The sequence below is a fragment of the Macrobrachium rosenbergii genome, chromosome 12, assembly GCF_040412425.1.
Source record: "Macrobrachium rosenbergii isolate ZJJX-2024 chromosome 12, ASM4041242v1, whole genome shotgun sequence".
Classification (NCBI taxonomy): domain Eukaryota; kingdom Metazoa; phylum Arthropoda; class Malacostraca; order Decapoda; family Palaemonidae; genus Macrobrachium; species Macrobrachium rosenbergii.
The window spans coordinates 98,933,466-98,958,234 of record NC_089752.1 but is presented as its reverse complement, the minus strand read 5'-3'; the positions used below and the strand labels follow the sequence as shown (position 1 = coordinate 98,958,234).

General features: G+C 35.8%; 1 protein-coding gene across 1 annotated transcript in view; it reads right to left on the bottom strand.

The window, feature by feature from the left end:
* Positions 1–24,769, bottom strand: part of LOC136844153 (uro-adherence factor A-like) — a 137,946-nt gene that overhangs the window by 28,815 nt on the left and 84,362 nt on the right. The window contains exons 9-15 of the mRNA XM_067113166.1: positions 24,389–24,670; positions 20,080–20,211; positions 19,624–19,905; positions 3,753–3,824; positions 3,526–3,597; positions 3,154–3,222; positions 2,426–2,914 (exon numbers count right to left, since the gene is read on the bottom strand). Coding sequence (XP_066969267.1) covers positions 2,426–2,914; positions 3,154–3,222; positions 3,526–3,597; positions 3,753–3,824; positions 19,624–19,905; positions 20,080–20,211; positions 24,389–24,670 — 1,398 coding nt within the window. The remainder of the gene's footprint in view (positions 1–2,425; positions 2,915–3,153; positions 3,223–3,525; positions 3,598–3,752; positions 3,825–19,623; positions 19,906–20,079; positions 20,212–24,388; positions 24,671–24,769) is intronic.

The following is a 24,769-nucleotide window of genomic DNA, read 5'->3' as shown; positions in this document are numbered from 1 at the left end:
ACAGTTTTATATTAGTCGTTACATAAACTTTTATATATGAAAATGTGTGCAATTTCATGTAGAATACAACAGAAAATAACTCATGGTTGTACCTTTTATCAGTTTTGAAATATTTTCATATAAATCATGATAAATAGAAAAAATTCGACTTTCGGTCAACTTTAACTCGACCGAAATGGTCGAAAACTGCAATTGTAAGCTAAAACACTTACAGTCTAGTAATATTCAATCAATTAGCTTCATTTTTCAACAAACGGGAAGTCTCTAGCACAATATTTTGATTTATGGTGAATTTTTGAAAAAAAAAAAAAAAAACTTTTTTTTTTTTACGTCCGTGTGTTACGAATTCATGCATCATTTTGTGATAATATTTTCTGTGTTACTTCGATTCTTTTACAATTTGTTATATACCAAAATCATCGCAATTTAGTGTACAATACAAAGAAAAAAAAAACCCGTTAGCTTTAACCGTTTTGCTCACAGCAGGATTTGTATACAATTATATGAAAATTTTTTTGCAATATATTTCAATATTTATATATGATGATATTTTTTTTCATTTCTGATGGTTGCATACTAAACTTCAGGAAATGACAAAAAAAGGAGCCATAAATGAACTCTTAATCTTAAAAACTAAGCATGCTGTGATTTTTTGAAGAAGAAAAAAAAAAAAAAAAAAAAAAAAAAAAAAAAAACGCTTTCAACTAACTCCCAAAAGCCACCGGCATATGGGAGACGGGAGACGTTTTTGTAAATAGAGGCTCGGCGTTAGAGGGTTAAGCTACTCAAAAGAGGAGTTGCTTTATGATGATAGGACACCCACCCCCGTCCAACTGACTAAGGAACCACCACAGTGCTGACCCTGAGCTACATTACGTAAAGCTTATAGACTGATATTAACCCTTAAGGGACGGAATAATTTATCAATGTGCAACACCCCAGACCGGGGAAACTTTGAGGTCAGCAAAATAAAAAATTAATCACATCAAAGGAAAGAGAATGACACGTACATTCACACTGAATAAATAAAAAAATTCTAAAAAATTTTCCCTATCTTCTGCAAGAAGTTGAAAATGACTATTTACCACCCCTAGTGGGGCCTCATTTGCAAGACAATCTTAAATTTTACCAACTTATATTATGTTTTTTCTAATAAATAAGTTTTTTGGATTTTGTAAAATTATTATTACTGCTCACACAATATCAAAACTGATAAGAAATAAAACCAGTAACAAATTTTTTGCATATTTGTTGTAAAAATATTTACGTAAGTTTACGAGAAGGAAGATTCAGTAACTTTTTTTGTACTTTTACATGCTTTTTCTAATATTTCTTTGCAATTTTCTTTGTAAAATTACATTTACAACCGACATACTCTCGTAAAAGACTAAAAACAAAAAACAGCAACCCCTTTGTATATTTACAAAAAAAAAAAAAAAAAAAAAAAAAAAAAAAAACTCATGTGAGAGAGAGATGCAGTACCTTCCCCCTTGAAGTCATAAGCATTACTGAGACTGGCCTAACTCTCACGTCTGTATAAAAGTTGCCATTAGTGAATTTATAGCATATAGAAGTATTGGCACCTTTGTTTCGAATCATTACCATAACAGTGGTGTGTAATTCTGCTTCACACTTAAGTGCAATCCGTCCACCTCCCCAAACCTGTTTTACTTCACACTGAAGCTCAATCCATCCACTAAGGGTTAATGCTTGTGTGCACAAGAATAACTTGGATATTGAATAGCAAAACAACCTGGTTGGACTAGGATAGATAAGCGTAGGCTAAGATGGAAATTGTATCCAACCTAACCTAACCCAATCTTAAACTCTTGAAGAATGGGAAAATCATTTCCTTGCAGAAGTCACAAATCTGAAGAACATACTTCGGGATATTGAGGAGCAGGTCTGATAAGATAGGTTCGAACTAGGTAAGCTAGGCTAAGCAAGCCACCAAACCTAACCCCAATAAGTTCTTGAGGAACACAAGAAATTTCCTCATCCGTCCTAAGCTAAGAAAATCCAAAGGTGTTCTAGAATCCTTTCTTGAGCTTGGACGAGCTTCAACAGAAGTAGGAGCAATCACAGGTGGGGATTTAATCTTCAGAATTAAAAAGGTAAATTATACAAGCGAAAAAAAGGCCAAACAGCAGGACAGGGAAGAAAAGCACATCATCTCAAGAATGCAGCTAAAAGTAAACTGAAAAGGTTGAATGCATACCCACTATACGTAACTGTTACCATACCGTCTTGCAAAAGTTTAACAGCCAGACTTTCCAGCTTCGCCGTAAGTTATCCACATGTAACGACAGAGGGTTTGTATTCAGATAAGAACAATTGAAAAGTTTCATTTTTTATTTCTCAAAAGAAATGGAAGTGCAAAACTCAAAAATTACAAAAGCTTTTCAAGAACAGAAATTTACAGTACCTTTCCTGGAAATTCATGAGGGCTTTTCCAAGTCTTCAAAGAATGGTGTAACGATGAACAGACACCAAATGGTTCATGTATATTCTCAATGTCTTCGTCATCAGATGGCTCGAGAATACGCTCCCGATTAATTTCTTCAAAAAAACTGTCATCTACAATCACAACATCATCGTCCGATGAATCCTGTGTTTCCCAAGATGTACTGTCATATACATCCTCAGCATCTTCGCCATCTGACATTTCTAGACAATCTTCTCGATCTAGTTCTTTCCTTTCTTCCCTAAGGATGTTTTTACAGGCATTCTCAACATCCCCGTTGTATACATTAACGTCTTTGTCATCTGATGTTTCTTGACAAGGTTCTTGATCTAGCTCACGAAAGGTACTGTCTGAGGTCTTTTCCCCAGCCGTAATATTTCTCCTCCTTCTAAGGACATCAAACTCAGCAACTTCAACTTTATCTCCTTGCATTTCAATACCAGCCCATTCCTATTAGGTGTAAGACATATTAATTAACATCCAAAGATGAGGAGTCAAAGAAAAGAAAACAATGAACCTATTTCAAACAAATTCTCTTCCCCTTACAAGATGTATGATAAGTGAAAAAACTATTTTGCATGGTAAAATTCATTGTAATATCTGATCAAAGGTTACATTCTACAAGATTAGAGAGAGAAGAGAGAGAGAGAGAGAGAGAGAGAGAGAGAGAGAGAGAGAGAGAGACTTACCTTCACTGATAGTTCATCCACACAAAGACCATCATAACTCATGTTAGAGTTGATTGCATTGTGAGCAGCCTGCAACATAATCGAATGAGAATCTGTCAAGAAACTCCAGTCATACAAGTACAATACTGTAATTACTGTTTATAATGTGTATGTGCTCTGATCTATGTTAGTTGTTATGGAGTCTTGACTTGTCATTCACTTCATAGGCAACAATTAAAGATAAGTGAAAAAACTATTTTAAATGGTAAAATTCATTGTAATATCTGATAGAGAGAGAGAGAGAGAGAGAGAGAGAGAGAGAGAGAGAGAGAGAGAGAGAGAGAGAGAGAGAGAGAGAGAGAGAGAGAGAGAGAGAGAGAGAGAGAGACTTACCTTCACTGATGGTTCATCCACACAAAGATCCTCACCATCACTCATGTTGAAGTTGATTGCTTTGTGAGCAGCCTGAAACAGAATCAAATGAAAATCTGTCTTCAAGATAATCCAGTCATATAAGTACAATACTGTAATTATTGTATATAATAATATGCATGTGCTCTGATCTATGTTAGTTATGGAGTCTTATTATTCATGTCAAATTCAACAATTTAAGGACTTACCTTCACTGATGGTTCATCCACACAAAGATCCTCACCATCACTCATGTTGAAGTTGATTGCTTTGTGAGCAGCCTGAAACAGAATCAAATGTCTTCAAGATAATCCAGTCATACAAGAATAATACTGTAAAAACTGTATATATTAATATGCATGTGCTCTGATCTATGTTAGTTGTTATGGAGTTGTACAGACCCATCCATTGCACCGATGGCGGTCTCTTTCAAGCACGAATGTGTGCGTTCGTGCGTCATATCTTCGGAGGGACCCAGACAAAGAGGGAACAAGAACACCCCGTTTTCTCTCAAGGAACGGAACTTCTACCATACAATATTTCCGTCTGTTTCTCCCTAACCATTGTTGTCTTGATATATGTACAATCACAACTACCTGCATTGCCATGCAAGCATTCTAATCATGTACTCATTATGTTTTATGTTCCACCAAATCTTCTGTATCAAACTGTATGTATGTTTGTTTGTGAAGACGCCAAACGTCTCACCATTTTTCACATATATTATGCTACTGCACTGTATTTATTAATCTGTCTCGAACCTCATGCAATTGGCCATATGTAGTGTTTCCTGGCCTTTCCATCGATACATGTTTTACCACTGTACGTTTATTATGTCTCTCACAATCACCATCTGTCTGCCGACAAACGCAGATGTCCAAAACATTACCTATGTTTTGCTCTGTCTGTGTGTAGATGCTACTTTGCGGTTCACACAGGCCAATAACATCTTCAAAGATTCTGTACATTCATTCAGTAAGGAACCACCAATAAACATGTCACTCAATCCCGTACTTACAGAGTCTTGACTTATCATTCACTTCAAAATCAAGAATTTAAGGTTCAGTGAAAATTCTATTTTACATGGTAAAATGTAAAATTCATTGGAGAGAGACTGTCTTCAAGAAAATCCAGTCATACAAGTACAATACTGAATTACTGTATATAATAATCATGTGCTCTGACCTATGTTAATCGTTATGGAGTCTTGACTTGTTATTCACTTCATGGTCAACAATTTACGATGAAACCTACTTTACAGGAAGGACATTAAGGAGCACTTGTTGGTCCAGACTATTGGACTTGTACTGCAATTGTTTACCTAAATTAAATAATTGGAAAGACGAGATTTTGTTTATTTTTCACAACAAACAGTATTCATTTACTAATGTATCCGGAAATATTTATGTGAAAAACAACTCCAAAAGTAACGATTTTTAATTTAATTAACATTAAACCTTAAGGGACAGGCTAAATGTATATCATGTACACCCCCAGACCAGGCAAACTCTAAGGTTGGCCAATTTAAGGAAAGAACACATCAGTGAAGAGGAAGATATGCAAATGCACATGGTGTACAAAATAAAAAAATCTAAGTAGTTTTCCCTACCTTCTATGGGAAGTTGAAAGTGACTATTTACAACCATGTGTGGGGCCTCTTTTACAAGACATTTTATTTGCAAAATTACAATTATAGCTAATGCACTATCATAAAAGATAAGAACTAAAACCAACAGCAATCTCTGGGTATATCTAGGGGCAAACAAATAAAAGGACATCCTGGAACTTCAGGGAGGCAGTACATTAACCTCTCAATCTTAAGGCATACTGATCAGTCTCTCTCCTGTCTGAGCTATTATAGTTGCTGTAAGTCATTTATGGACCACCAAAGTGCTATGAACATCTTTCCTAATACATTAATCTAAACTGATTGGTGCATAATATTAATACTCATATAAGTTATCACATCCATCACTCAAACCTGTTACAGATACTCATATGATGATTCCCATCCAGTCAAGGTTAAAATATAAGTTTTATAATAAAATAGTTTTATATATAAATACCAAATAATTACTCAGCTAACAATTATGCTCGCACAGCATCCTTGTTCAAAATTTGTGGTGACGAGTCCGTTGCAAAGGGGGAGTGACAGGTCCTGTCCGCTGCAACGGGGGTGTAGGAGCAACTAATTGCCAGTGGCATCATTCTATTTTGTTGCTGCAGTCCATGAAAAAAGGGGAGGAGCTAGGTCTCTAATTTAGTAATTACTTGCTAAGTATATATATAAAACTTAATTTTATTATAAAAATGTAATTTTTATACAAGTACTTATCAAGTACTCTAATTACTTATCTGAACCCCAAATTGCAAAGGGGATGGAATGAATGGACTGATCTATTAAAAAAATACTGAAGGAGTAACGACTTGAACTAGAAAAGAATGGCTAGCATTGAAACAATATTGTCGCTTCTTACCTAGTAAGAGAGCTACAGCAGGAGAATACTGCCTCTGGTTGTTGCTCATCTTAACCTGCAGTGGCACGGCAAGGACCCTTGAGTCACCTCTAAATCAGCAGAAGTCTTGCAACAGAGGACGTGCCTGATCGCTGACAAAACGTTTGCAGGAAAAAAGTTGCCCTTGCCCTGGGCGCAGTACCACAAATCAACAACCAAAATTCATTGTCACCCGTCCTGACACAACAAACCACTGCCCATCCAAAGAACTAGTGGGTATTCCAGGTACAAAGTACCCGCACGCTACCCAAAAACTCTACACCCTACATTAAGGGAAGACAGAAGAGAGACAGGATCTCTCCTATGCTTCTTCCCCAACACCATGCCAGCTACTGCTAAAAGTCCAGCAATTTTCAAAAACTGTCTCCGCTTCTTTCAAATAATGAGATGCGAAGATCGACTTGCACCTCCAAAAGGTTGACTGAACAACAGACAAGAAGGATAAATTGTGCTTGAAGGCAAGAGAGGTAGCCAATGCTCTAACTTCATGAGCTTCAACTTTAAACAACGGAAAAGTCTTCCTGCATCTGGGAATGCGCTTATGGAGATCAGGTCCCTAATGAAGAACAAAATGGCATTCTTTGATAGGGAATGAGAAGGATTCTTGACAAAACACCAGAGGTTGCTGGCAGGTCCTCTGCTCTTCTCGGTCCTAAACAGGTAGTACCTCAGGGTTCTGACTGGGCAAACAACCCTCTCTTCTTCATCCAGGTCCACAATATCCATTAAATTCTTAATATGTATGGAATGAGGCCAAGGCCTAGGTTCCTCATTCTTGGCCAAGAAGCCTAAGGTGAAAGAGCACACTGCATCTCCTTGGGAGAAGCCTACCCTCTTGTCGATCATGTGCAGCTCACTAACACATATGGCTGTAGCCATGGCTACTAAAAAGAGGGTCTTTTGCATGAAGTTCTTGAGGGAAGAGGAACTGAGTGGCTTGAAAGAGGGGCTCATAAGCCACTTAAGGACAACATCCAAGTTCTAAGACACTAAATCAGACTTCTGCTTGGAAGTGTCGAAAGACTTAATGAGGTCATTTATATCTTGGTTAGAAGAAAGATCCACACCTCTGTGTTTAAACACTGAGGAGAGCATCGCTCGGTATCCTTTGATGGTGGACAATTAAAGACTTCTAGAGGTACTCAGGTACTCGGGTAAAGGAGAAAGTCTGCAATCTGGGTTAAAGATGTCTCAGATGAAGAAATGTGATGTCTGTTGCACCACTGATGAAACACTGTCCACTTTGACTGGTAGACTTTGCAACAGCTTCCACAGCTGCTCTTGAAAAACATTTCCCTCCAACAAGTTTCCTGACAGTCTGATGGCTGTCAGAACAAGTGGACAACCCTAGATGGTATCTCCTGAACTGAGGTTGCTTGAGTAGCCACAGTCTTTGGGGAAGCAGTCTTGGGAAGTCTACCAGAAGATGTAGACGATACGGGAACAACTCCTTCATGAGCCAGAACAGCACTATGAGAATCATAGAAGTGTTGCAGTGTGACACAAACTTGTTGAGGACTTCCCTCACCAAACTGAAGAGTGGGAAGACGTAAAGGTCCAGACCTGACCAGAGTAACAGCATGGTGTCTGTCGCACACACCAGAGGATCTGGGGCTGGAGAGTAGAAGAGAGGAAGGCGATTGTTTCTTGATGTAGCAAACAGGTCTATGGACAGTTTGCCCCAAGATCTCCAAAGATCGACACATCCTATGAGCCAGGATCGACTCAGTAGAGAGGACCTGTTTCAGACGGCTCAACTTGTCTGCAAGGGAGTTTAATTTTCCCGAATGAAACAAGTGACTAGCGTCACTTGATTCTGGTGCGCCCACACTAGGTCCTTTGCAGCCAGACAGAGGGAAAAAGAACGAGTGCCTCCTTGTTTCTTCATACAGTCGACCCTCGTTAACCCTTTCCTGTCCAATTAACGTAATATTATGCATCTAACCCCTGGTCTTTTCTGACTGACGTAATTTTACGTAAAATTTAAATACATTTTTAAATAGGGGTAAATTTTTTTATTTTTGGACAGTTGGTTTCCAATAAAGCATACCTTGGACCGTTAACTCAGGCATCTCATGGCAAGAGTCCCTAATTGCGCATAAAATCCCTGGCATAGTAAATTTCTCACAATGAAATCAGCTGATCCTACCCACGTTTCTCTCTACGTATCTTACATTTTTTTTTTATAAAATGTAATGATTACATTATTGGAAACACTCTGTTTCAAATCCTCTATTTTCTATAAATTTTTTTCCTCTTATGTCATTTTTTAATCCATTTATTAAAATTCTCACAATGACATCAGCTGATCTACCCAGTAGGCCTGGCAACATTTCTGTCAGAGACCATGCGTAAGGTTGGGTAAATATTCTGTTTACATACATTTGTTCAATCAAAAACAGTTTCCAACATGCTTTCGCAAAGTTTCAGGTAAAACAAAAAACGCGTTAGTGCATCACATAAGAGACGTCTGGATTTTAGGCAGGGCTCTGAATCTCATTTTTCATTATCATATATCATATATTTAGAGAATTTTGTTGGCTTTCTCATAAAAATAATTCATTCACCTAACTGTTATAGCTTTTGAGCTACGAACGATAATGTTGACAACAGTAACATTTTTTTTTTTTTTCGATGAGGCATAACGTCAAAATGAAACTGTTACTGTTACCAAAGCCATTTTTCTTGACTCTCACTTTATTCCTCAACCTTTCCTCTACATTTTTGTATATTTACAAAGTAATTTCTATGAAAAAATCCGAGCTAGGGCTCTTCAAAAAAAAAAAAAAATGTCTAGCGATAATTCTCACCGTATGCCATCAGCAGTCTGTTTCTTACCCACTTTTCTACCAATTTTTCACCAACTGGACTTAATCGTTTTTCATTGTTTTATATGTCGATAATTAGAGAATTTTCTTGGCTTTCTCATAAAAATAATTAATTCAGCCTAACTGTTATAGTTTTGAGCTACGAACAATAATGTTGACAATGGTAAGATTTTACTTTTTTTTTTTTCGATCAATTTATAACGTCAAAATGAAACTGTTGGCGTTACCATACAAAGCCATTTTTAATTGACTTTCCCTTTATTCTTCAACTTTTCCTCTACTTTTTGTATATTTACAAAGTAATTTCTATGAAAAATAACTGAGATAGGGTTCTTCAAAAAAATATTTTCTAGCGATAATTCTCACCATAGGCATACAGAGCGCTCTGTTTCTCACCCTCTTTTCTATCAATTTTTTCACCAACTGGACTTATTCGTTTTCCATTGCTTTATATATCAATATTTAGGGAATTTTATTGGCTTTCTCATAAAAAATAATTCATTCGTCTGACTTTCATAGTTTTGGGTTACAAACGAAAATATAAAAATAAGTAAAGAATTTTTTTTCATTAAATAACTCACATTTTTCGTATTTAGAGGGCTGGGACTCTTATTCTGACTATTCCACCATAAAATATAAACATTTAGAAAAAAACAGCAAAATGAACGTTGTTGGCATAAAATTTCTATTTTTGCTGAATTTTCATAAATAATTATTTTTTGAAAACTGTCGAAGACACACTGGGGCTCATGTGGTGATGTGATAACTTACAGATATGAAAGGGTTAAGATAGACTAATTGCACGCCAGGGGTCTGTCTTAAAAACTGGTCTGGAACTATATCTATACATAAATAAATATACTATATTTCATTATTGTTATAGTGTATGGATAATAAACCAATGTAGAAACATTTGAATTAAAGCTCATGGTAAAAGATGAAAAATCAAGAATAAAACATGATAAAAATTATAGAATTCAGCCGCATATTTAGATGACTAGGCAGAGACATAAATGCATAATTGTTAAGCAAAATGAAGTGGTCTCTCCAAAATGAAAAATAAATTTTTTTTTCCTTTTTTATGTCTTTTTATTTTAGTTATTTATTCATTATAGTTTATTATTACTATATCTATAGTAATAAAATAGTGGGACAACACCATAAATTCACTAATACATTTTGTTTTCAACAAAAAACCATTCCGTAAACGTAGACACATACAGGATCGAAATGACTAATTCAACTTGTGAATTTTAACGATAAGACTATAAAATACACTTCATCATATCGATCTTAGAGAGGGTTGTTCTTTATTGTTACTAACATCGTCATCAGTTTGCAGTCGTAAATCTGAGGACGGTCCGGGAATATGATTCACAAGTGATGAGGCATCACCACAACAGACTGTAGTGGGATTTTTCATACCACTATAATAAAGTTATTATTGTTGAATACGTGTTTTCATGAAGAAATACGTGTACATAGCAAAATAATGGGATTTTTGCCATCAGCAGTCAAATAATCACGATCATGGCAACGTTCGAACTTAGAGCTGTCATGACATATGCCCATAAATTGGCTAGCAGATCTCCATGGCAACCAGTCAGCCAATCAGATTTTACCTGTATTCTGTCTGAGAAAGAACTTTTGCTCAGAGAAGCTCAATCAGATTTTACCTGTATTCTGTCTGAGAAAGAACTTTTGCTCAGAGAAGCTGACGATGACATAAGTGCGTGTTTTGAATACAAAACGTAGTTTTAAATAGTGTATGTATTTTACTGGTTACATAAAGAATACAATGAATTCCTTCTTACTTTGAGTATAAATTGTTTGGTTTATTCTTCAAAATATATATATATATAATATTATATATAATATATATATATAAAATTGTCATTTAGTATATATATATAAATATATATAAATATATATATATATATACATTAAAATACATAAATATATACATACATACATATACATTTATATATATAAGTTATATATATATATATATTTATATATATTGTTTTAATACAAAATGTAGTTTTAAAAGTGTATTTTACTGGTTACATAAAAATACAATGAATTCCTTCTTACTTTGAGTGCAATTGTTTGGTTCAGAGATTCTTCAAAGCAATATATATATATATATATATATATATATTATATTATATATATATATATATATATATATATATATATATATATATATATACCAATTCCCCTACTTAGATAAATTAGGTTCCAAAAACCCATCTTTGTTGAAAAAATCGTAACTCAGAATATGGCCTAGCCTACACTAGGGTAATCAGAGACCATCTATACATATATGGTAGCCTAGCCTACACTACACAGTTTGTTCTTTATACATATGGTATAGTAATTAATAGTGTCACTAATTCTGCAGGTTCAATGCAGACTGACATGATAACCCGTATTAAGAGAAATTGAATAACAAACAAGGCCTGGCCTGTTTTCGTATATCATAAAAGTAGCCTAGCCTACATTATACTGTATTCTATTTTCACATAACACCGCGGTATTATACAAACATCAAAATAACGAATGTGCATCTTTTCCATGGATCTTTTAAAATGTTATGCTTTACTACACTGTATCCAATCGTAAATATTCTTATATTGCTTTTGCATTATAAATTCCGATCATAGCGATCAAATGTTTTGGTTTCAATCGATCACGGTCTTTATTTCTAATGCATTTAACTCGGTTCAGAAATTCATTTCTTGCTTCAAAATAAACGTAAATGAATCTCTAGATACTTTATTTATAAAGAATATGTGTTTTTTCGTTATCCGAAGTGTTTTTATGTCGAAATATAACTTAAATATGTCTCGTTGTGAAATTATTTTAGCCATTTTTTCGTTAGTAGATGACGTTGGCCCTTTGTTTTGTGTAAACAAAAAATCAAGATTCCGTTAAATTTTCTCTTGATTTCATCATCATACCACTCATTCTTTTATCGGCGTGAAAACAGCAGTAATATGTGTTCTTTCATGTCCAGTAGTTTTGATTAAAATACTTTCCAATTTTATTTGCGGTCGAGTTTCATCCATGTTGCCAATGTACAATAATTTATAGTCATTAGCAGCTTTTTTTCAATCATTTCTCAGCGTCAGCTACAACTTGCAGCTTAATTTTACTGCAGCAGTATATTTCCTTGCCGATCTTTTCTCCAAAGCGGATATATAGTGTAAAAACATATCAGTACTAACGTCATTTTTAACATAACTACGATAATTGTTTAACCGTATATGGTTGAAATACAAGCAAAACAGTTGTTATCCGATTCGGTTATTAGCAAAACAACAGAGTCTCGTTCAGTTGTTTATGGCTGTACGCATTTTCGCAAGAGGATAAGGTTATTAACAATGGTTTTATTATTCTCTTACTTTTTTAACTAGAAGATGGAATAAAGAGATGGAGAAAAAGAAGTTGGTCTATTGTAAGTTGGTCTTTCTTGCTGCCTGATTCTATATAATTGTAGTGTATGTTGCTTGTATATAAATTTAAAAATATTTTCTAAATATTGTCGTATATATTAATTGCTAACTCCATCGTAAACTCGAATTATCATAAGACAAGTTATCGCCATATATACTACCTGTATTTACAAACGCACAAAAATTGCAAACGAACACTGACCTATTTTAACTTCCGACATAACGAGGGCTAGTGTGGTCAGCTCATTGAATTAATGTACCTATTCCAGCCTCTCGGGCCAATATATATATATATATATATATATATATATGGTTATATATATGTTGCCTATATATATATATATCATATATAAATTTAAAATATATTACGTATTTTCAAAATATTGTTGTATATATATTAATTATATAACCCCATATATATATATATATATATATATTATATATATATAATATAATAAAATCATATATATATATATATATATATATATATATATATATATATATATATATATATATATATATATATATATATATATATATATATATATATATATATATATATATATATATATATATATATATATATATATATATATATATATATATATATATATATATATACATATATATATATAAATATATATATATAAATATATATATATATATATATATATATACATATATATATAATATATATATATATATATATATATATATACATATATATAATACATATATATATATATATATATATATATATATATATATATATATATATATATATATATATATATATATATATATATATATATATATTGCCTCAGAAGGTATTTACTAAAGCTGCCTTCCCATACCAATAAAACAAAATTGTTCTCTTTAATCTCTCGAGGATAGAATTATGCTGCATTGAGGGAACACGCAATTTTCTCTCTCTCTCTCTCTCTCTGTTACTTGCCACATAAACAGAACTATGCTGCATTGAGGGAACTGGCAATTTTATCTCTCTCTCTCTCTCATGTCATTTGCCATGTAAACACAAGTATTGTTCAGTAACTCAGCTTTTGTCTTCACAAAGTTTACCTTTGTCATGTACTTTCTTTCCTAAAATACATAAAAAGCATCGTACTGTACCTACCAGTCGGGCAGCAGATAGGTAAAACTGTTAATGCTCAGTGATTGGCTACGATACTTCCTACCATTCCAGACAATAGTGTTTCTTAATGACGGAACATATCATGTGCAAGTTAAATTGGTCACAAGTTAAAAGCATTTCAGTTCAGTACAGTATAAATACAGAACAGTATACAGGCAGTCCCTGGTTAACGACAGACTTGGCTAATGGTGATCTGGTTTTACGGGGCCTGTCTTGCAACGAAAATCTGCAATTTTTGGCACTGAAAATCAACGATTTCCGCTTATCAGCACCGATAATTGGGTACTGCCACCAATCCATACCTAACAGAAGCGTCGATAACTGAAAACTGGTGCTGTTAAGCTCCGAAAATCGCAAAAAAAAAAAAAAAAAATCAGTGATTTCAGTGATTTCATTTTCATCACAACCTTAGAACAGAACCCCTGCCGATAACTAGGGACTGCCTAATATATACTGCCTATATATATATAATATATATATATATATATATATATATATATATATATATATATATATATATATATATATATATATATATATACAAAAAAAAAAAAAAATAAAAAAAATTACCCTTGGTAAATAACATGGAAAACGGTACGCATCGGGCGGAAGAACACTATCTTAAATCATGGTGAAACATTACATATTTTAGATCAGCTGACCCTCTTCGGTGTCCGTCTTATCCGATGTCTGGATTAATGAGGTCCAGCTTAATGAGGGTCGACTGTGTATGACACAGCGGTGGTGTTGTCCGCATGAACAACCATTGTCTTGCTGCGAATTGAAGTTGCAAAATGATGGAGACCTAGATGAATGATCTTCAGTTCTTTTACGTGGATATGAAGATTGATTTCCTCCAGGGACCACGTCCCGGAAACTTCTTGACTGCCTAGAAGGGCTCCACAGCCTTGATCCGAAGCATCTGTAGAAGTCTAGGTAAGGGTGCAGAAGACAGAGATTTTCCCGGGGAAAGTCTTCCTTTGGACAGCCACCACTGGAGGTCAAATTTTATCTCCTGAGTGATGGGAAAGACGACAGTCAGGTTAAGTTCTCCTGTCTCAGTTGGCTTTGAGGTAGAATTGGAAAACTCTGGTGCGCAATCTGCCCAACTTGACAAAAGTCTTGATAGACGACAGAGCCCCTAGAAGGATCATGGAGAAACAGGCCAGACATGATGACGGGGAGGAAACTGTGAATGGTTTTGAGGCAGCTTGCAATTGTCTTGGGGGATAGAAAAACCTGAAAAGTATGAGAGTTGAGAATCACCTCCAAATAAAGATTCTCCTGTGCAAGGGCTAAATGGGATTTCTGGAAATTTTTAATTCTGAGATCTTGAAAAAGTCGTAGAGTTGTCTGAAGGTCCTTCATGCACTTCTTCGAAGGGGAACGGAGAAGCCAGTCGTCCAGGTTAAGGCTAATGTTTATGCTAATTAGACGAAGCCATTTGGTGAGATGGGAGAGAACTCTGTAGAAAACTTGTGGGGACGTGGAGAGGCCGAAGCAGACGGACTGAAACTGGAAGACTTTTCCTTGGAAAAAGAACCTGAGATACTTACTGGAAATTGGATAGACAGGATATGAAAGTATGCATCTTGCACATCTAGGATGATCATCCAATCGGCCAGGGGAATGGAGGCCGTGACTGACTGGTTCGTCTCCATCTTGAACTTCATCTTCCTGATGAAGATATTGAGGGCGCTTACGTCCAGGTTTCGTCTCCAACCCTGACGCCTTGGGAACTACAAACAAACGATTCTAGAAGCACTGGGAGTGAATGTTCTCGACTTCTACTACAGCTCTCTTTAAAAGGAGAGAGGATACCTCCTTCAAAAGGGCCAAATGTTTCTAAAGTCTCTTAAGTAGGCCATCAAGGTGATGGGAGGTGGCACTAAAAGAGGATTCTCAAAGAACAGGATGCAGTAGCCCTCCTTTAGGGGATAAAGACAAAGAGGAGAAGCTCTTGGGGCGTTTAGATGATTGTGCAAGATGTTGGGTGGATTTATTCTTTAGGTGAGAAGTTATCTCTTCCATGATCGACTGGGTGATGAGGTGGGAAGAATCCAATGGAACAACAAGGTGCGTCTCTGTGTAGATGTGACTCCTCAGGTAGTGGAGGAGCACCAAAGTTCTCTCCTTAAGAACTTCGAATACGTAAAGAGTCACAAGTTCTGAAGAGCCGTTCTTAATAGGTTTGTCAGCACACAAAAGAACACTGAAAAAATCTGCAGTGAAGAGTTTGTCCAAGCCCTTAAAGTCCTCTATCTTCTTAGCAAGTGCTCCTTTTGTCCAATCCAAAAAACTAAGAAACTTTGAAAACCTTCAAGATTTTCTTAATTAGATGGTCTAATTCTGCAGAAGATAAGACTTTAGCTGGAACGAAGGCTGACCAACGGGAAGAGTCAATGTGGCTGGAAAAGTCCCCTTGGGAGGAGGCAGCGACTCCCAGAGAGGGAGCTTCCCCTGTAACTTAAGAGTGACATTTCCTCTTCATTGTATGAGAGGGAGATTGGGCAAAGCCTGCTCTCTCTTCACTAAGAGCCCATCTTCAATTCCATCATAGCTTTCTTAGAGGAGAAAGAAAGCAGTTTATTACTTTTGGACCAGTCTTACACACAATAAAATACGAGAATCAGAAAATCTGTATTCAAGACTATCCAGTCATAAAAATACAAATGACATAAAATATTCCTTGGCTCTAAATGAACCAGTAAATTTCTCACAAAATAAACTGACACGTCTTGTGAAACCAGAAAGAAAGGTATTCTCGCAAACTACCACCACTGGCCTGCCAATGATACTCATAAGGAACCAAAACTGGCCTCATTTTTTGGGATTTCATCACAAAGTGAAACAAAAATTGCAATACTCATAAAAACATCACATCTGCCTCTCAAAAAACAATTTGGGAAACCAATAAAATTTCAAATCTATCATCAGAAACTTTAAGGTTCAGAGATCTAGCACTCATGAAAAAGCAATAGAAGAATCCTGAATACTGACAGCCAAAAACATAAAAAAGGCTGTGCAACTTGTCAACCAATTTAGAACAATCCCAAGGCTAGCAAAGAAAGTCTCAAGGGTGAGGTCTCAATCTCAAGCCTCTCCCACCAGCTCAGCAGTACAGTACTACAGTTACACTATGAAGGGCATGTCGCATCGCACTCCTGAAGCCAAAGCAAACAAGAGCACAACATTGTTAGAAGATTCTATGAACATGGACATAAAGAGAGGTCCACATCCTTTAATTGGAAGAAGTGGTTTGATGAGAAAAACGCTTCAATTCTGGGACAAAGAGAAGCTTGCCTAGCCTAGGAGTTCATTAATTAACAAACTCCTGCAAAGGAGCATAAACTGGAGAGAAACCTTCTAAAATACCGATTAGAGAAGATGGTCCACTCTCTATTAGAGTAGTCTAGGATACCTCAAAATGTGAGACTAAGCAAGAAAAGTAGGAACTACTATGGTCATCTTGAGACCCAGAGTAACACAACCTAGGTTGATCTTTCAGCAAATCAAAATGACAGGGGTGAAGGCAAATATATCTTGTTTTCCTGAGAATGCTGGAAGCACTCTTGTTAGGTAGCATAAGGTCTGCTACAAAGAAGATAATACTGGGAACTTTCTATACGTGTATAATTGAGTGGCAATGAGGTTGAACACTAGTTTCTCAAAAACTCCCCAAAAAAAAAAAAAAATAGTAGTGACTTCTCTCTCCTTGACAGAAATGTTTCCCAAAACATTCCTTTTAGCAGGAATGTCTGTGGTTGACAGCTTATCATCTGGGCAAAACAACTTGGGAATCTGCACTAAGGAAAAGAGACAAATGTTTACTAGGCTACATATGAATCCTCACACATTTTGCCAGGCTTACCAAACTTACAGCTTATATAATAATTCATCGCTATTTCTTATAATTAACAACCACTTACTGCAGTACTTTATATTTTTGTAACTACTTTACAGTGAGGAATTGTTATGAATAATATGAGATATGAAAATCTGCAACAGGTATGTTAAACCTTTCAGTGGTTAAAAAACTCATGGAAAATGCAATTAAAATTATAACATATACAGTACTATGTCAAACTATAAAGTTTAATAAACATTCACTGCAAAAACTAAAAACTTAAATGACTTGATGTGGAAACATAAGCAACGCCACCGACAACATGAAGTCACAAGACACAAAAATCCTAAGAATTCAGAAGAAAAAAAAAAAAAAAAATTATGAGCACTACCACCATTTGCTATTCTTGCACAATACCACAATTTGCCTGCCAGTGCTATTTGCACAAAGAACCCAAAAATGGCCTGAGAGTTTTGGGATCTCAACAGTGCCTCAAGAATTGCATTGGGCATAAAAGCATCTCATCTGCCTCACAACTAACAATCTGGGGAACAAAGAAATTTTCAACTCTATTGTCATAATCTTTTCAGTTATGAGATCTAACACTCATGAACAAGCAATTGAACCCTAAAGACTGAGGGCCAAAAAGTCAAAAAAGGAAGTGCAACTCTTCAACCAATTTAGAACAATTCCAAGGCTACCATAATTATCAAGGGTGAGGTTTCAATCTCAAGACTCTCCCAACGGCTCAACAGGACTAGACTTAGGCTATGAAGACCATGTTACATATCTCTAATGAAGCCAAAGTAAACTAGAGTGCAAAATTGTTAAAAGATTCTACGAGCATGCACATGAAGATGGGTCCACGCCCTTTAGTTGGCATAAGTGGTTTACAAGAGAAATAGGTTACAATGTTGGGGCTAGGAGAAGCTTGCCCAGACTAGATCATTAGTTAGCAAACTGCTGCACAGTAGCATAAACTGGAGAGAAACCTTCTACAACACATATTGGAGACAATGGTCCACTCTCTTTTACAGCAGTCACGGCTACCTCATAATGTGAGGCTAAGAGAGAAAGGCAGCACCACCTACTAAGTTCATCTTGAGACCCAGAGTGACAGAAACTAGGTTCATCTTTCAACATATCAAGGGTCATTTCGAGACGGGAGAAAAGGCAAAGATATCTTGGTGCCCATGAGAATGTAGTAAGCAGTATTCTTAGGTAGCATAAGGTCTTGCTACAAAGAACAAAACACCGGGAACTTTCTTTACTGTATTTGTACAAATGTGAAGAAAGAGGTTGAACACTAGTTTGCCAAAAGTTCACTTCCCAAGCAAAAAGGTTAGGGATATATCTGTCCCTGGCAACTGAAAATGCCTCTTAAAACATTCCTTTTAACAGGAATGTCTGTGGCTGATAGCTTAACATTTTAGCAACTTTATTTGGGCCATCTGCACTAAAACAACTTTGCTGGTGACACAGCGGAGGTACCATCATACGTTGCAGCTATCATAAGTGCATATTCCAAACTTGATGTATGTCACTGTTGTTCTCTGCCAATAAACCTAAGCCAGAGATACAGATAGTTGCTGACTTACAACCTATACAACTTATGACTTATCTAACTTTGTAACACTATAATGTACATCACAACAATGTAGCTACAAATGGGCAGGAAACAAATGTTTCCTAGGCTAAATGTGAATCCTAAAACATTTAGACAGGCTTATCAAGTTTAGGTTTGTCTAATACAGTAATTCATTGCTTTACCTTATAATCAACAACCAATTACTGTAGTATATTATATTTTTGTAAGTACTCTACACCGAGGAAATTTTATGAACAGTACATAAAACGTAAATGTGCAACATCTGAATTAAATCTTTCAAGTTGAAAAATTGATGGGAAACGCAATTACAAATTATAACAAACTGTACCATGTAAATCCATGAAATATATAAAGTTTAATAACCGTTGACAGAATAAACTTGAAATTTAAAAGATTTAATGTAGAAACGTAAACAACAATACCCACCCACAACATGAAGTTCCAACACAAACTCACAAAATATGCCTAAGATTTCAGAAAAAAGACATTAGGAGCATTACCATGTTATATCCTCCAGCATCAGCAAATTCTCGAATGATCTGGATAAGTTGAAATGACTCAATCAGACAGGTCTATTCTAAGAAATTCAACAGCCTTGTTTATTTTGCAAATTAAAAGTACAAAAATCACAAGGTTTCACAAGTTATGACGAACATTCATTTACAGTACCTTTTTGGTCAATGGGTGAGACATCTTACAGATCTCTGAAGAACCTGGAATTGATAAGAAACTATCTCCACACACTTTGTTCATATTCTCATCAGGGAGTAGTTTGGGATAGTTCTTACAATCATCCTTGTTGTCTGAAGACTCTTGAGTGCATCCTTCAGTTCCATCTCTTCTCAAGTTACTATTAGATTCATGTGGCTTCTCTCCTTCTGTAATATTTGTCCTCCTTCTTTTGACACTGTCAGCAACTCTCTCACCTGCCATTTCAGTATCAGCCAACTCCTGACACGAAACAAGACAATAAACATATGACTTCAAGGACAACCAAATAATAAAGGAGAAGAAGTCATGTCAAACAAAAGCTCTTCCCCTTACAAGATTAAAGATCATTAGAATCAAAGTACTAGTCAATTACTATTTTACTTGGAAAAATTCATAGTAATGTGATTGACTTACCTTGGCAGCGCCTGTAGCTAGGAAACTGGAAAGTTTTCTTTTTGCACAGGAAGTAGAGTTTTTATCCAGGTCACGCACATACATATGGAGGTCCTCATCATCATTCTTGTTGCACTTTACTTTTGGACCAGTCTGAAACAGAATAAAATAAGAGAATCAGAAAATCTGCACAGTATTCAAGACTATCCAGTCATAAAAATACAAATGACATAAAATCTTTCTTGGCTCTAAATGAACCAGTAAATTTCTCACAAAATAAGCTGACAAGTGATCACCTCGTCAAACAGAAAAAAGGTATTCTTGCAAACTAACACCATTGGCCTGCCAATAATACTCAAATAAAGAACCAAAATTGGCCTCATTGTTTGGGATCTCATCACAAAGTGAAACAAAAATTGCACTACTCATAACAGCATCTCACCTGCCTCTCAGCAAAAAATTTGGGGAACCAAGAAATTTTCAAATCTATCATCAGAAAATTTCAGGTTCAGAGATCTAGCACTCACGAACAAGCAATACAGTAAAGCCCCCGTATTCGCGTTCTCACGGTTCGCGGGTTTCTCTGTGGAACATATCTAGCCATCATTCGCAGAAAATTCACCCATTTGCGGTATTTTTCACTGAGAAATATTCACTAATTACTGTATTTTCATATATTTTTCATGAATAAATGCACTTTTTGTGATAAAACTTTTAAATACTCAGGTAAAAGCATTTTTACAGGGTTTTTCTTGGTTTAAGCTATCAAAATGGCCAGTTCTAAGTGTTTTTAGAGGGGTTTTAAGCATTCGCGGATTTGACCTATTCGGGGGTGTGTGTGTGTGTGGGACGCATCCCCCGTGAATACGGGGGGTTCACTGTACAAGAATCATCCTGAATACCAACAGCCAAAAAGGCTGTGCAACTTGTCAACCAATTTAGAACAATCCCAAGGCTGGCAAAGAAAGTCTAAAGAGTGAGGTCTCAATCTTATCCTTCTCCCAACTGCTCAACAGTAGAGTACTAAAGTTAGATTATGAAGGGCATGTCACATCCCACTACTGAAGCCAAAGCAAAAAATCACACAAAAATTGTTAAAAGATTCTACGAACATGGACTTGAATAGAGGTCCACGTCCTTTAGTTGGAAGAAGTGGTTTGACGAACAGCAAAACGCTTCAATGCTGGGACAAAGAGAAGTTTGTCTGGACTAAGAGATCTTTAGTTAGCAAATAGCTGCACAGTAATAAACTGGAGAGAAAACTTCTACAACACCGATTAGAGAAGATGGTCCACTCTCTACTACAGTAGTCTAGGATACCTCAAAATGTGAGACTAAGCAAGAAAAGTAGGAACTACTATGGTCATCTTGAGACCCAAAGTGACAGAAACTAGGTTCATCTTTCAACAAATCAAGAGTCAATTTGAGACCAAGTGTGACAAAATATAGGTTGAACTTTCAGCAAATCAAACTAATGGGAGGGAAGACAAATATATCTCGATTTCCTGAGAATGTTGGAAGCAGTCTTCTTAGGTAGCATAAAGTCTGCTACAAAGAAGAAAATACTGGGAACTTTGTGTATCTGTGTGGCAAAGAGGTTGACAACTAGTTCCCCATAAGCTCACTTCCCTAAAAAAAGAAAGAAAGAAAAAAAAAAAAAGTAGGGACCTATCATTTCTTGACAGTTGGCAATGTTACCCAAAACATACCTTTTAGCAGGAATGTGTGTGACTGACAGCTTAATATCTTGGCAAATCAACTTGGGCATCTGCATTAAAACAACTTTGTTACTGACACTGGAGATAAAATCATGAGATCTTATACTGCAGTGATCATCACTCCAGAGATTCCAAACTTCATGTACCCAAGATTTCCTTCTGCCAACAAACCTAACCCTAACTTAAAACCTATAAAATTTACAGCTGATCTCACTTTGTGACACTAATGTATATTATCACAATAATGTGGCTATGAACGGGTCACGAAACAAATGTTTACTAGGCTGTATATGAATCGTCAAACCTTTAGCCAGGCTTACCAGACTTACAGCTTGTCTAATAATTCATTACAATTCTTATAATTAACAATCACTTACTGCAAAACTTTATATTTTTGTAACTATTCTATAGTGAGGAACTGTTATGAACTATACAAGATATGTAAATGCATAACAGGCAAGTTAAACCTTTCAGTTGTTGAAAAGTTGATGGAAAATGCAACTGAAATTATAACATTCTGTCAAAACTATAATGTTTAATAACCATTCACTGAAAAAAATAACTTAAATTATTGTGGAAACATAAGCAATGCCACCGACAACATAGCCACAAGAAAAACTCACAAAAAATCCTAAGAATTCAGAAAAGCAAAAAGAATTATCAGCATTACCACCACTTGCTATTCTTGCGCACTACTACAATTTCCCTGGCAGTGCTATTTGTATAAAGAACCCAAAAATGGACCAAGACTTTTGGGATCTCTACACATAGTATCTCAAGGATTGTATAAGGCACAAAAGCATCTCATCTGCCTCTCAACCAACAATTTGGGGAATAAAGATATTATCAAACCTATTGTCAGAAACTTTTCAGATATGAGATCTAACACTCATGAACAAGCAATAGGAGAACCCTAAATGCTGACAGCCAAAAAGTCAAAAAGGGTTGTGCAACTCTTCAACCAATTTAGAACAATTCCAAGGCTACCAAAATAATGATCAAGGGTGAGGTTTCATTCTCAAGACCCTCTCTTAACGGCTCAACAGCACTAGACTTAGGCTATGAAGAACATGTCACATCTCTAATGAAGCCAAGATAAACTTGAGTGTAAAATTGTTAAAAGATGCAATGAACATGCACACAAAAGATAGGTCCACACCCCTAGTTGGAAGAAGTGGTTTGATGAAGAGAAATAGGCTTCAATGTTGGGACTAAGAGAAGCCTGCCCAGACTAGGAAATCATTAGTTAGCAAACTGCTGCACAATAGCATAAACTGGAGAGAAACCTTCTACTACACCAATTGGAGATGGTCCACTCTCTTTTACAGTAGTAAAGGCTACCTCAAATGTGAGCCTAAGAGAGAAAAGCAGGACCTACTACACTCAACTCCAGACCCACAGTGACAGAAACTAGGTTCATATTTCAACAAATCGAGTCATTTTGAGACCAAGAGTGACAAAAACTAAGTTGATCTTCCAGCAAATCAAACTAACAGGAGGAAAGGCAAAGATATCTTGGTGCCCATGAGAATGTAGGAAGCAGTATTCTTAGATAGCATAAGGTCTACTGCAAAGAACAAAACACTGGGAACTTTCTGTGCTTGTATAATTGCATGGCAAAGAGATTGAACACTAGTTCCCCAAAAGTTCACTCCCCAGGCAAAAAGGTTAGGGACCTACCTGTCCCTGGCAATTGAAAATCTCTCGAAACATTCCTTTTAGCAGGAATGTCTGTGGCTGATAGCTTAACACCTTAGCAATTCAACTTGGGCATCTGCATAAAACAACTTAGTGACACTGTGGAGATACCATCATACGATCTTATATTACAGCTAACATCAATGCAGATTCCAAACTTAATGTATGCCATGGTTGTTCTCTGCCAATAAACCTAAGCCAGAGATACAGATAGTTGCTGACTTACAACCTATACCGTACAACTTACGGCTTATCTAACTTTGTAACGCTATAATGTACATTATCACAACAATGTGGCTGTGAATGGGTCACGAAACAAATGTTTCCTAGGCTAAATGTGAATCCTAAAACATTTAGACAGGCTTATCAAATTTAGGCTTGTCTAATAATTCATTGCTATTTCCTATAATCAACAACCAATTACTGTATTATATATTTTTTCAACTACTCTACACTAAGGAAACTTTATGAACAGTACATGATAGGTAAATGTGCAACATCTGAGCTCAAACTTTCAAAGGTTGAAAAATTGATGGGAAATACAATTACAAATTATAACATATACTGTACCATGTAAATCCATGAAATATATAGTTTAATAACCGTTGACAGAATAAACTTAAAATTTAAAAGATTTAATGTAGAAACATAAGCAACAACACCCACCCATAACATGAAGTCCCAAGACAAACTCACAAAATATGCCTAAGATTTCAGAAAAAAAGACATTAGGAGCATTACCATATTATATCCTCCAGCATCAGCAAATTCTGGAATGATCTGGATAAGTTGAAATGACTCAGACAGGTCTATTCTAAAAAATTCAACAAGTTTTGTCTTAGTTTATTTTGTGAAATTAAAAGTAGAAAACTCACAATGTTGCACAAGGTATAATGAACATTCATTTACAGTACCTTTTTGGTCAACGGGTGACGCATCTTACAGATCTCTGAAGAACCAGAAATTGATGAGAAACTATCTCCACACGCTTTGTTCATATTCTCATCAGGGAGCAGTTTGGGGTGGTTCTTACAATCATCCTTGTTGTCTGAAGACTCTTGAGTGCATTCTTCAGTTCCATCTCTTAAGTTACTATTAGATTCATGTGGCTTCTCTCCTCCTGTAATATTTGTCCTCCTCCCTTTCACACTGGTGTCAGCAACTCTCTCACCTGCCATTTCAATATCAGCCAACTCCTGACATGAGACAAGACAATAAACATATGACCTCAAGGACAACCAAATAATAAAGGAGAGTAAGTCTCATGTCAAATGAAAGCTCTTCCCCTTACAAGA